Source organism: Halictus rubicundus, chromosome 12 (assembly GCF_050948215.1).
Source record: "Halictus rubicundus isolate RS-2024b chromosome 12, iyHalRubi1_principal, whole genome shotgun sequence".
NCBI lineage: Eukaryota > Metazoa > Arthropoda > Insecta > Hymenoptera > Halictidae > Halictus > Halictus rubicundus.
Window position 1 is genome coordinate 3572811 of NC_135160.1, and position 15662 is coordinate 3588472.

Sequence of the window (15662 nt, forward strand, 5' to 3'; positions counted from 1 at the left end):
AGCAATTGTGAAACTCACCGTAAATCATTGATTGTGGAAAAATGCTTCGATTTCAAGGTGTGCTGCAGGTATCTCAGAAATCAATACCATTCTGAGAAACTGTGGGTGAAAACGCCCCTGAAATGAAAAATGGAACATGGACCCGGTTCCTTCCTCGGCGAAGTCGTATTATATCGTGTTGATACTGCATCAAATTCGATTGAACGAATATTTTGCTGATTTGCGCGTGCGCGGGAAATTTAAATAATGGGATAGATAGACGCGCCTCTTGCTGCAAGGGTTCGTATTTTCGCATTCGGGACGATAGGTGCCGTGCAAAAGCATGTGCATTCGGAAAGTAATATAGAAATTGGAGTAAACTGCGATAGTAAATCGCGTTCGACTATATCGTAAACTTCTTGCGTCACTAACGTATGAGCTAAGTTCTTGAAAATTGGAATAACCGTTCTTTACGACAGTTTTAATAAACTCTTCAATTATGCAATTGATCAAAAGAGGACATTGGGCCATCTACGACAAAATGGCCAACCTAGTAGTCAATTAGTACTTAAATTTAGCGTAAGGTGGCGCGAACTTCTATTTATGAGGCGATGTATGCATGATCTATAGATCAGTGGATGTGTGAACAATTAGGATACTGCACGTGAATATCAGCTGTTTTTCAGCAGTTAGAAAAGAAACACGTAAAAAAATAGATTATGAACTTATTAAAAAGGGATTATTTGTTGTAACTCACCCTGTATTATTATTATTTGTTAGAAAAAAAGACACTGGATCATAACTGCTCCATAAGCCATGAATCCATTATGTTGAAATAGTACAAAATCATTTAAAAACTATATATTGCGCGAGTAATTGCAGCATTGTCAAATTAATATGAAAATACACATAGTAGTTCTAGCAAAACTGGTTCTAGTATAATGTGGTCCTTCAGGTAACTCGGCTCTTCCTGTACATTTTAAATACAACAAGAAAAAGCTTTTCCCGCCATCTACAATAAAGTGCCCAACCTTGTAGTCGTTTCCCACACAGTTACCTTTTAAATTTCACTGCAAGATGGCAGCGCAACGCCATTTTGGCGCCCATTTCATTTAAAAATTGACGCAGTTAACCTAAAATGTGACAATTATCCTTCAAAGAAATGTCAAACATGAACGGAATATCGGCGATGCACGTTAAAAAATTGAGTACGTACACAATTTAACTTCCCAAGGAAAATAAAAGGAAAATTGGAAATGTGTTAAAATTTTTTCAGGTCACAATCTCGAGGAAATTCGATCGAGAGCTTTGGACAATATTATTTCAAAATACGATCTTGGATTCGGGTGTGATTGCGATGCTGTTAAAAAGGAATTAATAACGAAATTGTTTAACTGGTTTTCGTTCGATACCTTCTCGCAAACGCAGAAAGTTTTGAACTTGCTGCTGCGTCTTTTAAAAGTACTGATTGATCATTTTACGAATCTTTATTTCAATACTTTATTCACGAATAATAACAAAAATAACAAACTGTTAATATCGCTAAACATCGATAATTATTACCTCTTTTTTAAGACAGGTGACAAGAGTTACTTGAACACGTTTGGCAAATTGAGATTTCAAAATGAACTTCATGAATTAAGAAGAAAGTTAGGTTCAGAATGGTATGGAAAATTAAATGAGATTGAAGAATTTGTTGCCAGTACAAATAGTTTACAAACAAATGAAATATATGTTGAAGATTCACAGGTTTGTATTATTCTGTAACTTCTTCTATAAATTCTTAACAATCGAAAGAAAATCGTAAAATTTTCATAAATTCTTTTTTAGAATTCTGCTTCTCCAAGAATGGGTTTTATCGACTACGACAGACACAGAACACGTATAAAAGATTATGACGGCAGTCAACACAAAGTGCTAGGAGCAGAAGAACATGATTTATCATACAATCGTTCTGTTCCTTCTGTTCTGGATAGGTAAACTACATTTAAACATTTTCAATACCCAGATAATCAAGTAATATACTAAATGAAATTATTAAACAGCTCCATACCATTTGACTTAACATTGGAATGTGGAGATGGAACACCAATATCGAAGACCACAGAAGGGGGTGTTAAATGGCTAGTTATGCCGTGGCAACCTTTGGTCACTTCGGACAGAGGTGTCTTGGCAGCTGTTGAAGAAGCTTTAAACAACACGTTAGACATAAATCTCATCCTACACACGTGCCAATTTATTACAAATGTAATGATGCAAGATTTTCCAGCTGAGGTGTTCCTTCAGAGACCAGCAATAGTTTCGGTACTTAAAATATTTCACCATCACATATCAAACCATACCTGTATCTAATCAGTCCAAACTTATTTCAGATATTGCACAATCTTTTGGAATCCAGTGCAAATGCCTCGAGCACAAATCTCAGGGATGTTGTACCGATGGTGTTAAAAACATTGCACAAATTAACACGATCTCTGAGACTTAGAATTTATTATTATTGTGAACCGTGTATAGCAAATAAAAAACAGAAGGTAAATAAATGTATTTCTGAATGGATAATTAATATTATTTAGAATATTAACAAAGACAATGTTCTTTAGCTGTTAGTAGGTAAATTAAGCAGCAATGCTTATTCTTCTTCCGACACTAGGGATAGTCCTGATGGAGGATTTCTAGAAGCTAATTATCAAGCATATCAGTCTACGGTACGTATTTTGTAAAGGTGTGCAAGAACCCTAAAATGTCCGGTCGGGACGGGTCCAGAATTTTTGGGTTCTCACACACCTCTAGTATATTGCCATATAATCGAAACTATTTACAATTTCCTATATTGCATATTCTATTCAGGGTACAAGTGAAAGAAGTCAGAACACAACAAACAATATTGACGACTCAGTTTTGCAACTGCAGCAAATGCTCATACCAAATTTCTGCATCGAGTCATTGAAACACGTTATATCGCAATTAAGCATTCCCATCAACTCGACATTTCCATTAAGAAACACTAAATACATAACAGATTTAGCTCATGAGTTAGTACAACTTCTTATCACAAGCGTCATGCCAAATATTTGGCTCTGCAACGACGACGTGGCCATGAAAATAACCGAAGACTTGAAGATACTATTTAACATGTTGGGGGATGTTGTACAGTATTTTGAAAGCTACCATGCGATAGATCACTTTAGGATAACATATTTGCATCTTGTGACTATCATGATGAAGCTTATAAGTAATATCGTTCCTTTAGAGATAGCAGACGTTGTTTTTCCTAAAACACTGAAAACGTCGATTTGTGTGGCTATAATGGATGCTCCAATATATTTTTTATACCCGAAACTGCACACTGTATTGCAAGAGTATGGTCGTGTAAGTAAAAATCAAACATTATTTTTAAATGTTAAAAGAGTGTAACTGCATCCTACGTTTTTGCTTTCTTAGCAATTCCAAGGAAACGACGAAGTCGCATACATCAAAATGTTCGACGAAACACGATTGATAGCGAAGTCAATGAAAGCAGCCATATCCTTGATACAGAATTCATCAGATTTATCGCATTCAGACACTTTGAAAACGTTGTACGCCTCGAAGTTAAGTTTGTCTTATCACAAAAATTTCTATATTGTTAAAAAGACTGTCAAATTCTTGCAGAACATACACAGGTATGCCGCTCAAAATTTTTTAAACAGGAGATATCAACTTTGATGACTTACTTTCTATTGACATTAAAGGTATTCATTGAACAACGAGGATCAAGCGTTAGCCACAAAATTAATATTGGGTTTACTGGCGAATGCAGATGTCGATGTACAATATACAACTTATTTGGAGTGTCATATGTTGGTCAGGAATATTTTAGGTGTGAACTATAACAGCGAAAGATCGTCCTGGGAAAATTTACTGTTTTTATTTGAACCGTCAGTTCTGACAGAAATTATTTCTCACGGTGTAACAAATGATGATAAAAGAGTAAGATATAACGTTCCCTTAAACATTTATATGTATAATGAAACTTAATTCACCGGGATGATATTTTTGTGCTAGATAAAAGAAATGTCGGATGAAATACTGGTATACATTCTGAAAGGAAGAGTACAAATGGGAGAGAGTGGGTGGCTGAGATTATTAGAAGCCATTGTGCCTGTATTACCTCTTTTGCAATGTCATGCTCATCCTTCTACGGCATTAGGACAATGTGTGACAAAACTCTTCGACCCTGATGTGTCCTCCAGTATACAGTTACCATACATTGAGGTAACATCATTGCAATATCATATGAAAGCGCGTGTCAACTCCATTTAAAAAATTGAGAGTCACCTTCATTTCTAAAAAAATAGTCTAAACACAACAAAATTACACACAATAATTCATATAATATCATGATTAATAATATATTCTTAATTTAAAGGTTTTTAAGGGCAATTTAAGATATCTTTTCTCATTGGAAGGCGATATTAGGGAAGAGGCAGTTTGTAGATTAATCTGGCTTCTAGGAAAAGAAAAAGATTCGGTCCAAAAATTGCCACGACTATCATCCTTGCACGGATTACCCCTAAACTCACTTTGTATACTTGAACATCAAGCATGTCTCAGGAAATCAACGGGCAATTATCAGGTTGCATAGTCTTTCCTTCAGAAATCGTATACCGTTAACAATTTTATGTAATGAATTCAATTTACAGAGAAGTAATTTATTATCCGTCCTTGAAATGTTAAACGAACCTAATCTTGATCCAAAAATGCGGAAGTCTGCATTAGTCCAAATTAGCGTTATGCTGTCGGATATCTCTTTGCATAAATTATTTATTCATGAGAATGGACTGGCTTTAATCTTAAAGATATTTAACAGTGCTTTGGTAAATTTTATTTTTCATTGATATGCAAGTTAGGAAAATTCGATGAATAATTTGTGGCGCTTTTTAGGTAGAAAAGGATTACATTCATTATCCAGATTCTGTGGTTTCGATAATCACTATTTTGGATTTGTTGGTAATCAGTGAAAGCACGATACGCCATGATCTGTCTACTCGCATAAATGTTCTTTCAAACATAATCAGGAGTATGTATAATAAATTGCAAAAATGTATTTAGGATGGTACGAATTGAAAGATTAATCATTTATTTCAAATATTCTTCTCAGGTATTTTTCTATTTCCAAGTAACGAAAGCATTAGAACCGACGGATCCCAACTTTTATGTTTGTTACTTTACAACGAGTACATAATGAGACTGAGTGAAAATCAGACGGAAAATTATAATCAGTTAAACATTTCGTTGCCGCATCTTATTACATCCCGAATGAAGTTACCATTTCTTTGTAAATCACACTGGAAAATAAGTATGCACAGGCGGTCGGATATATCTGGTAAATTAATGTTATTGAGTACTTCAAGTGTGGCAATTAAATGTGTAAATAAAATAACTATTTTTATATTTTATAGTCCTTCATAGTACTAATCCATTGGCATCAACTTTTATTAAACAGTATTGGATATGGGAATGGAACGACGGTTTAAACGTGCTCTGGAAAAGTTGGAGCGACCTGAATAACTCCGATCTGTCGGAAAAGTTGAAAATTCAAGAGAACGAGTTCATGACGCTATGTTTCAGTTTTCCCCATTACTATTGCCAGCAGCAATTATACAACATACAGAACTCTACCACGCATAGTGCAGTTTCATGCGCACTTGATTATCTGACAATGTAATTAACAATTTGAATATCACCTCCCATCCAATTTTCTAGTTGTCACTAACCATACTACCTTTTAGATACATCAAGTTTTACAAAATGCAACAATACGAGGAAATAAAGGACATAAGTTTGCTAGCTTGGGAACGAACATTCGAACGATTTTTGCTCTCTCATCCGGCAAGCAAAGAAGACCGTGATCTATTCGTTGAAGTTTTAAACTTTTTACAGCTCTATGTGAACATTACAAAAAATGGTATGCAATAATTTAAGGAAAGAGAAATGTATTTTTATTTGTTATGAAATCAATTTTATGATTTCGTGTAAATTAGGAAAGAACAGATGGACGAACAAAATTATGAAGCATATAACCAAATCGTTAGCGGAATTGTTTAAAGATTTGGAGCTGGACAATCAAGATGTTCATCAATCGATATTGAAGTTGGCTCGCACGTGTTCAGCTATTGAGAAGCCTGAAAAGTCCACCGAAGAAGACGAAGATGTTTGGCTTCACTTTATCGAACTTGTAGTCTCCACTTTATGCTTTGGAGACCAACAACATTTTTACAATTTAGGTATATTTCATTCGCCCCATTTACTCCGCTTCATAACTTTTTTAATACAACGTAAATTATAGGACATATTTATTACAGCGTACCTCGATTGGCTGTTAACGTGTTTAACATATTTAATTGGAAAATGTCATTGGGCGAATTACAAGAATTTATTAATAACGTTGGGAAACACGTTGATCGAACTGATTATATCCTTCCATGGTGCCGGGACCGTCAGTTTCATGGGCTTATCCATAACCAGAAATTCGATAATATGTTTGAATCACTTGTTATACCAAATGCAGATCAATTTCAACAAAACTGTTAGTGAATTTAGAAGTATATTGCATCTGTTTGCATCAAGAACATATTTTCATAAATGTTTTTTCAGGCTTTCGCAGCCTTTTGGTACGACGAAGGTCGCTCATTAAGTTGGCTGCCCATGCTATGGCAAAACCGAGATTCGTTGGTCCAGGCATCCGCTTTACAATTACTTGCCGGTTTGATAAATAACGTGCATACTGCTTCTCAACTTTTAACTACCGTAGCATTAGCGCCGAGTGAGTTGTGCCAGACACTGCTTCAATATATTCTCAGTAACGACGAGTCGTGTATAGTTAGAGAACAAGCATGCCTTGCGTTCAGTAATTTAGTGAAAAATTGCAATTCTTTACCATTTCAGTATGTAAGTAAATGTTCGATCGCCCGGTTTTATTTGCAACTTGTATTACCGATCCAGGATTCGAAGTAAAACAATGTTTATCGATACAGGTGGATTCTCTGAAAGCGAATGCACTATTGATCTACGTTGAACAAAACAACACTTACTATGAAATCAGTGTTTTGTGCTCGAACATTTACATGTACACTACTCTGGACTGTGATCTAATGGATCACAGAGATCTAGAGAATGGAGCTACACCGTCTATTCACAGTATGCAGTCTGGTAGCACATCGTTGGTGCCACGCACAATATCTTATCTGTATAATTGCCAGGATGAGTTGCAACCTTGTATGTATATCAATTTTTGATTTTAGGTGAGCAATGTAATAAAATTATCTTATCAACTATTTTCAGTTTCAGCCGGGGGATCAGGAATGACAGACAACAGCTTGCAACTAGTAGTGACACCGTCTTTGATAACAGCCATCTGCAGATTATTAAACAATTTGATATTTGTCGGCAAACAAGAAATAATTCACCAACTTTATGAGCACTCGATAGACAAATATTTGCTCGGGTGAGCGAATACGTAAAGGTATCAAAAATAGTATAGTTCTTTATATGTTTATCTTTTCAGATGTATCAATGAAATCCATAAAGATATCGACAACAAAAAGAATTTGTCACACTACTACGACGTTTTGGAAATGTACATCAGCATTTGCACGGTTCTAACTAATTGCGTCACGTATAGCAACGAATATATTGCTCTCATTAATTTTTCCCCGGACTCGCTTCATACTTTGCTTTGCTTCTTGAACAACGATCTATATCGTAAGTTAAAAATAAAAATATTGTACAAAAATTGATGAAGAAACTTTTGAATTGTAGTTAATCTACAGGTACTGATACATCGCAATTGGTGCTTTTGAAAAACCGATTATGGGCCGAGATTTTCAACTTCATAGCTGTGCTCTCGCTGACTGAAAATCAGCATTTCGAGGCGATACAAACAGCCTTAGAATTATCCGATCCGAGTGCAGTGCTTTTATCAATTTGCACTGCAATAAAGGACCCTAACGTCGAGCTTCGCATGAGCGCAATCGGTTGCTTGGCATTTCTCCTTTCACTGGAGATTCAGAAAGACTTTTTAGGGAAAAGCAACGTCTCCTTGCAATCTGTGATAGACACTACCTTCATACAAACCTCGAGTGACAGCAGAAACAACTTGAGAGAAATTATATCGGACATAAACAAGCTCTCTTTGCGAAGCGCGAACGCGCATTCGAAAAAGCCACCCGAAAACGAGGACATTCTTTTAATTTTTGACAAAGCAACGGACCGTGAATTCGAGAAACAAGAAATCCCTGTCGGCGAAGAAGTTTGCGGTGTTTTCTTGCATCTATTCATTGTTCATAATTATAACAGATCCAAGAAGAACCGCAAATTAAACGAAGATAAGGACTTGATAACGGGTGCACTGTCCAATTTACTGTGCGTATCGAACACGGCCAAAAGATTCGCGTTAGAAGAGAATTTACCCGAGACTATACTGATGATACTGAAGGAACTGTATGTCAGGCTGAATCTGCAACCTTTTGAACTTTCCAAAAATCAAATGGAACGCGAGAGAAAGGTAACGATGCGTTAAATAATAAGAAACGATTATTACTTTTGGACACTGAAATAGTAAGCATTGCTTTTTCGTATCAGTGTAGATTTTTAACTTTAGCACTTCTCGTAAGGTTGTTTTTGCAGGAACGAAGTTGTCCTATTCGCAAAAAGTATATTTGTGTAATTCTATCTTTGTGTTTCTGACAGATTAGCCTATTTACTCAGTCAGTTTTATTCTATTAGTTTACTATGCTAAACCGACGGGTTTTCCAACGATGCGGTTGTAAAACCGCCTGAGGAAGATCACACCTGATGGAATTTCCAGCAGCATTTGTATGTTAAAAGTTTTCCTTATTTTTTTGCTCAGACCCCCCCACTGTTACATGACGTCAATGGCATTTTCACACTATTAATGAACTTTATGTACGGCAATACTCCTGTGAAAGAAGTTCTGACGAAATGTGGATTGGCAGATGTGTTGCACAAGTTGTGGGCTTGGGTCGCATTGAACAATACCGTAACAACCACTGCCTTGAAGTTGCTTGCCACTTACACAACTAAATGCCCTGCGGGTAGTTTTCAATAACGAATAATCGCAAACGAAATTGTTGATCAAGTATACTGATTTTGTATTCGTTACAGCGGCACAATCGTTAACGTTGACAACCATCTTGCCGGGGGCGGGACTCAGAAGAACTCCCAATACTCTTGCACTAATTCACGTTGTTATTCAATTAGTCTCCAAAGAAATAGATAAAGCGGGTCGATTGTTTGATAATCATAAGCTGCATTTCGCATTCCATGTTCTTCGAAATGCAGTACACGTTCACGAATGTAGAGTTGCAATATCAAAGGTAACCTAATGTTTAGCATGCTCTTCTTTATACATGAATTGCAGCTGCAAATTTGTCAAATAGCAATTATTTTGTTTTTACGGTAGGCAATATTCAAGTCAACGAAATAATATTGCTTCCTACTGTAAAATAAAATCAACGTTGTAAAGTAGAATTAAGTTAATATTAATGAAATTCAATTTCGCAGAGCAATTTGTTGCAATTCTTCACAAAAATACATCCAATCACTACAAAACGCACAAAACCGTGGCCACTTGTTGAACTCTACTGCTTGGAATTTTTAATTGACTTCGCTTTTTACGAAGAAGGGCAGATCTGCGTGCCAAAGGTAAATTAGAAAATGTTTCATAGGTATTTCAGTGATTAACCATCTCTGGGATTAATGTTTTAGTCTGTCGATGGTTTGGACGTTCTATTGCAATTGTCAAAGTGTTCTTCGTCATCCAGCAGGATTCTTGCGATTTCCATATTGCGAAATCTGGCATTTAATATGGCGAACAGGCCTCGATTACTTAGTTCAGGTATGAAACAACGTAAATGTAAAAATTAGAATCACTAGAATGTGGATCTTGTGGTATAATGATTCCATATACGACGCTAATGTATTTAATAATATTACGTTACAGTTGAATTCATTAATGTCCTGCATGACGTATTTAAGAATGGTTCCTTGAATGAGATCAAAGTAGCAGGCTCTATACTATGGTCTTTGATAGCTAACAATCAAAAGGGAAAATTAATCGCACGGAGCTCTGGATTTTCGCAAAGTATTCAGGAAGCTTTGGGTAGACTGACGCTCCTAACTATAGACGACAGGAAACAGGAACACGAATCAGTTAAAATGTTACAATACGTATTAAGGATCCTTAGTCCGATAGACATAAAAGCGGAATGACTGTATCAACGAATCCAATTGTACATACGAGTAAATTTTATTTTTTTAACGTTTTATAAACAGTATTAACATAAAGTTTGTAATATCTTTTTAACTGAAACTACAAACAATATCGATCGTCAATTATACTATTTTTAAGTTTACGAAGTATAGCAGCAATGAAATTGTGTATGAGAAAAGGTATTTTATAAAATATTTAAGAATAAAAATCATTTAATATATTTTATAACCAGGGTGGTTTTATAGCTTAGCTACAAGTTGCATCTATATTTTTTTATACTGTCTAGTAGTAAAAATAAAAATGACGTTTTATAGGGGGAACAATGTTATCTTTCTAGTGGTATCTGCTTCTCAAGTTTCGTTTGCATGCGTCCGGTGTTTGAGCAGATCATGGTTTAATTTCTGTGATGATACAAGTCCCACGTCGCATATTAATTAACGTGACATGCTACAATCGAGCAGAAAAGCAACAACAAACTCCACGTGTATGCATATAAATGTTAGCTGCTGCTTTTGCAGTAAATTGGATATCAATTATAAATATTACTGTAGGATTTATGAACGAACGAGTTTGGGATAACATACATGCATCCCCATGCTTACTATTTGTATTTCAATTGCAAACCTTTGTGAATATGTGTATTCTTTAAATTAATAATGTCACAGAGATGCAACTTCTCTACATTTAAAATTTTAAATCATGCTTATTACTTTTATTTCCAGCGTACTCTTCCAAGCTGTCTCTCTCTCAAAGAAAAGGGTTTGCAAAGCTGTTAGACACCCTGTATACTTGAACCGGACTATAAACGCGAGCGACTTTTGCAAAAAGCTACGGGTTTCGCAATGGACAAAGAACGAAAGTTGGGGGAAGAGTATGCTCGCCTCTTCTGCACCATCTGCTTGTAATTTTTCTTTTCTTGCGGCGAATGACGCACGTACGCGCAAAAAACTGAAATTTATGCGTGGGCTATTATATCATTACATTTCATTACAAACCATTACTATTTGCCCTGGCTATTACTCAAGAACCGTAATTTCGCGATTGATGAGCACGCGTGAGGATATAATCGATGCAGGAGACATCGTCGACATTACAATTGCTAATTATATGGTGGCTCAAACCACAATTGCGAAACTGGCGGACGCGTAACGGATTCGCGTGAAAAACAATTTTCAATTTGTCACATCAATTATCCAAAAAAAGAAAACGTTTCAATGATTCACGCATTTCGAAATAGACCAGAACGTTCAACACAGTTTTTTAGAGTTGCAACTATAATAAGCAGGGGCCGCGATCGAGCGACGCCATATTGAAATTTCTGTTGCGGGCTCGCGAGCAAAATGTAACAAAGAAGCAATTAATAATTATCCAGAAAAGTTACTTTAGCTTTTTCACTGCTAAAAAGCGTCGAAAATGTTCAATGAAGTTTTTATGCCATACCCGATGTTATAACTGCGTTTATAAAATGCAAATTTACAACAACATCTGCGATCCGGTTATACAATATGAATTCATACGGAACACGCAAAAAAGTATTGTTCGAATGTTAGATTATTTATTGACGAAGGCTTCAGGCGCTCTGAGAAGGTTGGTTCTCGATGGAGGCACATTGAAATCGGTGAACCATTCAGCTATTGATTTAACAACAAGCTATCGTCGCGTGAACAGTTCCTCGGCTTCGTTCGAGAGGTTTACAGCGAATACAGGTGTCACTCGACGCTACTGTGATGTCAGAGGAAATACGGCCGAGTGATGTTACACGCTCCTTCCTTTTACGGGAGCGTGGACGATCCGGTTTTTGCGAATCGCGATAATCTTCTTGCCGCGAGGATTCGTCGTCCCTCGAACGTGGATAGCATCGGATGCTGGATACCCAAAGAAACACATCAGACGCCAGCGAACCTAATCGCTAGACCGACGCTCCTCGTGGGAGACAAACATGTTCTGCACAAATCGAAGACTCTGGTTTAAAAACCGGGCAGATCCAGTTTTTAGCGAAATTTTATAGATTTTAGTTTAGCAAGAATTGTACGAGTTTCATAATCTGGACTCGTACCAAAATCTTCAATTGTACAACATTGACTTCTAATAATTGTAACACGATTGGCTAACCACCGTACCGAAAAATCCTATAAAATTTAAATGATCTGGCCAATCGATCAAGAAAAATTCTAATGAGTTTATTACAGGCGACTATCAATATAGGTCCAACACAAGTCCATCTTCTTGTATGGTAATGTAGACTTTGCTTGTACACCATCAGTAAAGTTACAATGTTATCATGATGGTACCTGGGCAGAATCATAGTAGGCTCTTTTGTGCTTTCAAAATTGAAGTGAAAGGAAGGAAAGCTAAAAAGAACTACAAAAACCCGTTTTCGATAGGTATTAAAAAAGAATAACTGATGGTTCAAGATAAAGTGTTATTTTTTACTGGAAGAAGTAGTATAATAAATTCACATGAATTTCTTCTTCTCGTTTTGTCTAATGAAAAAATGCGTGGGCAAATGTAGGAGGCTTATAAATAATAGATGCTTCTGCAGCTTTCTTCCTCAATCTGTCTTTTTTTTCGAATTTACAATGCGACCTTCGGCTATTTTCTTAGCAATTTCGTCATCCATTGTACGGTTAAACTTATCTAATAGTGTCATTAGACGTGGGGAACATTTTCTACTGTTTCAATATCAAAATTCAATATCGTTATTATTGCTGGAATCGTCACTGTGCAGCGTCAAAGACCATGATCTACGGACTCGGCTACCAGCCCTAATCGAATTCAAGTGACTACCTAAACGTCCTTCGATGGCGGCGTCCCTTTTAACCAAGAGTAGCAAACGTTCCACGTAAATTCTAATTTTCTAGTAGCCAATTCATCGGCAATCTGCTCTGTTCTTAAGGAAGGCAACTTTTGAAAAATTTGTCCGTTCTGTACACTGCAGCTTCCGGAGTCATTCTGGGGCACGAAGAGCTCAGGAGAAGCGCAGTTGGCTCTCTAATCTGTTCCTTTTTGATGGAAGATAATTTTTGAAAAAACTGGTGGCCCATTTTTCGGGCAGCCAGTCATTTGTTAGCGTGAATTTCAACCAGCTGCGCGGATTCTTGCCTCATCTCTGGTGGTCGTTCGCGCTGGTCCCACGGGGCCCATGGGGTATGCGGAACGGCGGGGCGGGGCGGGGCGCGGTGTGACGGATACGCGAACGCGGAGGTCACCATTGACGCAAATCCATCTGACGGTCACGTGACCGGTCGTGTTGGAACACAATGCCCGGCGCGGGTCCGTCGAGCGCGCGAGCCAACTTTCATTAAATCCTCCGGCGGCCCGTGCGTGCACGTATGCGCCTCGCTCTGCCTCGATCGCCTGGGATCGCTCGGATCGTTGGATCACGCTCGCGATGGAGGATCCGCCGAGCTGCAAAAACGCGGCCCACCCACGCTACCAAATAATCGACGGCTAACGAGCAACGCCGATCAATGCCGTTCCTCGAGCGACAATCGGCACGCAACCACGCGCTACAACCATCTACGATCATGACTCCGATTCGCGAGCCTATTTAGACTGCGGAAGAACCGTTATCTGTAATTAACAGGACGCCGCTTCTAAAAGATTTTCTTCTAGATCTAAAAGATCTTTTTCAGATAGGAAAATGATCAGGTCGGTAGAGTCGCTTACGACCGTTTAAATGAACAATTTCTGCGGAAGATTTATAAAAATTATCCATCGAGATCTGCTCGGATCAAGAAACGCTTCGGAGGGTGGCTAAAACTGGAACACTTTAGCGGGCTAATTTCAGAGACGAGATCTACGATTGGGATGGGACTCAATTACGCGGCCGAACCTCGGTTTGCTTGTTCTACGATCCTATTAGCGGCTCCCCCTTGTTATTTCGGCCATGGGCGTGAAGGAAATGTGACGGCGATAATACACGCGCAACTATGACGCACGAAATTTCGTTTACCAACGGCGAGGATGCGTTTCGCTCCTCTTGCAATTTTGTTGGATTTATCGGGGTCTTTTTGCGTTCGCGGTTTTCGCGTTGCGGCGCCAAGGTCGCGGCGCACGGCCGACGTATGAAAAATAACTGGACAATGCTAACTGTTTCCGTTGTCTTTCATTTTCTGGCGAAATTCCCTCGGACAAAGTCACATTGTTTCAAGCGAACATAAATTAAAATTATTAAGAGAAGGAATTGATTATCATATGAATCCCCTCTCTTGTAATCGATGCAGACCATTTTTATTTTGCACAAATAAATATGCTCGCACTGCAATTTACTCGTACAATGATGCTCGGACACATAATTTAATTTTTCTTAGTTTTACGGAGAAGCATTGTGTCAGAAGCATAACAAAATGACGCAACAAGCAATCTAAACCGAATGTAAATGTGAAGTTTAAGCTTCTTCGTGGTTTTCCTGTTATCCTAACAAAGGTTTAGTGAACAGCGCAAAATGATGGTCGATGTCTAAGAAAATAGGTTTATGGTTGCGCCGCGCGCCGCCATCTTTGCGGTCGCTGGAGGAGACCTCGTTGAAATTGTTTTCTCACTTCTTATTTTCAGAAGCGTTAACGAAAACGACGATGAATAAATCCCGTGGTTTCCACACGGTGGTTCATAGTACTTTTCCTTTGTTTGAGAGAACGTTTGCTGGGAATGATAAAGACTGACACCGGGTTTCTGTGACTGTACACAAATTAAACAAATATCCGAATATTATTTTCAGCAAATCGAAATTCCCAAAGAACTGCACTCGATGCACAACATTTTTATTTTATTACCCTACATCTTTTCTAAGGTTTTCTTTTTATTTTCATTACCCTAAAAGTGAGTTTTTTTAAGGGATCTCGTGACAGACTAAATTAAAGAATTGCTGATTCAATGTTTTCATGATTTGCATTTAAATCGAAAGGCGATTTTTCCTTATTGTCCCGTGATTAGTTGCCTGTCACAATTTTTTATAATAGAAAAAGGTGCAACATAGTAGACGATTAGAACGTATAAAAAAAAATTGTTTCTCCTTGTCCTTACTGTTGAAGAGGCGGGGACTAGTTACGTAAAGGTTTATATAATTTCTTTGTTTATGCATTAGCCGGTTTAATTAAGCGGCAGTGCGTCAAAAGTATTTTTCTGGGCATCATTGCACGAGGGTGTTGTGTCGATTAACAATTTAAAATTAGAAGTCTTTCGGCGGGTGACATGTACTCCGCGGATTTGCTCAATTAAACAATTGTCAGACGTCAGTCGAACACTTGTACACAAACAAAAAGTAACGACAAAATTGAATTCACTAATTGAAAAAATTGATTTTCACAAATTGAAAGATATACTTTTGTTTTAAAACATTCCCCGCGCAAAATGTCTAAATTTGAGCAGAAAATTGTTTATTCTAAACTTTCTGGGATAAGATGCAATA

General features: G+C 37.5%; 1 protein-coding gene across 2 annotated transcripts; it reads left to right on the forward strand.

Annotated features, from left to right (window-relative positions):
• The first annotated feature begins 1105 nt into the window (after positions 1 to 1105).
• Ana3 (rotatin homolog anastral spindle 3) lies at positions 1106 to 10650 on the forward strand. 2 transcript variants are annotated; one of them, XM_076797509.1, is made up of 29 exons: positions 1106 to 1187; positions 1256 to 1440; positions 1555 to 1728; positions 1810 to 1955; positions 2025 to 2283; positions 2352 to 2510; positions 2580 to 2684; positions 2827 to 3348; positions 3421 to 3641; positions 3711 to 3948; positions 4024 to 4233; positions 4388 to 4594; positions 4662 to 4835; positions 4903 to 5038; positions 5120 to 5344; positions 5421 to 5682; positions 5751 to 5926; positions 6003 to 6245; positions 6324 to 6547; positions 6616 to 6909; positions 6996 to 7236; positions 7303 to 7465; positions 7526 to 7722; positions 7791 to 8524; positions 8870 to 9074; positions 9145 to 9356; positions 9544 to 9684; positions 9748 to 9877; positions 9983 to 10649. In XM_076797509.1, the coding sequence occupies exons 1-29, from the start codon at positions 1142 to 1144 to the stop codon at positions 10249 to 10251; spliced, it is 6498 nt and encodes a 2165-aa protein (XP_076653624.1). In that variant the 5' UTR covers positions 1106 to 1141; the 3' UTR covers positions 10252 to 10649. The 2 variants fall into 2 exon arrangements, with proteins under 2 accessions (XP_076653624.1, XP_076653623.1); XM_076797508.1 differs by having other exon boundaries at positions 1256 to 1728; positions 9983 to 10650.
• Positions 10651 to 15662: the final 5012 nt, after the last annotated feature.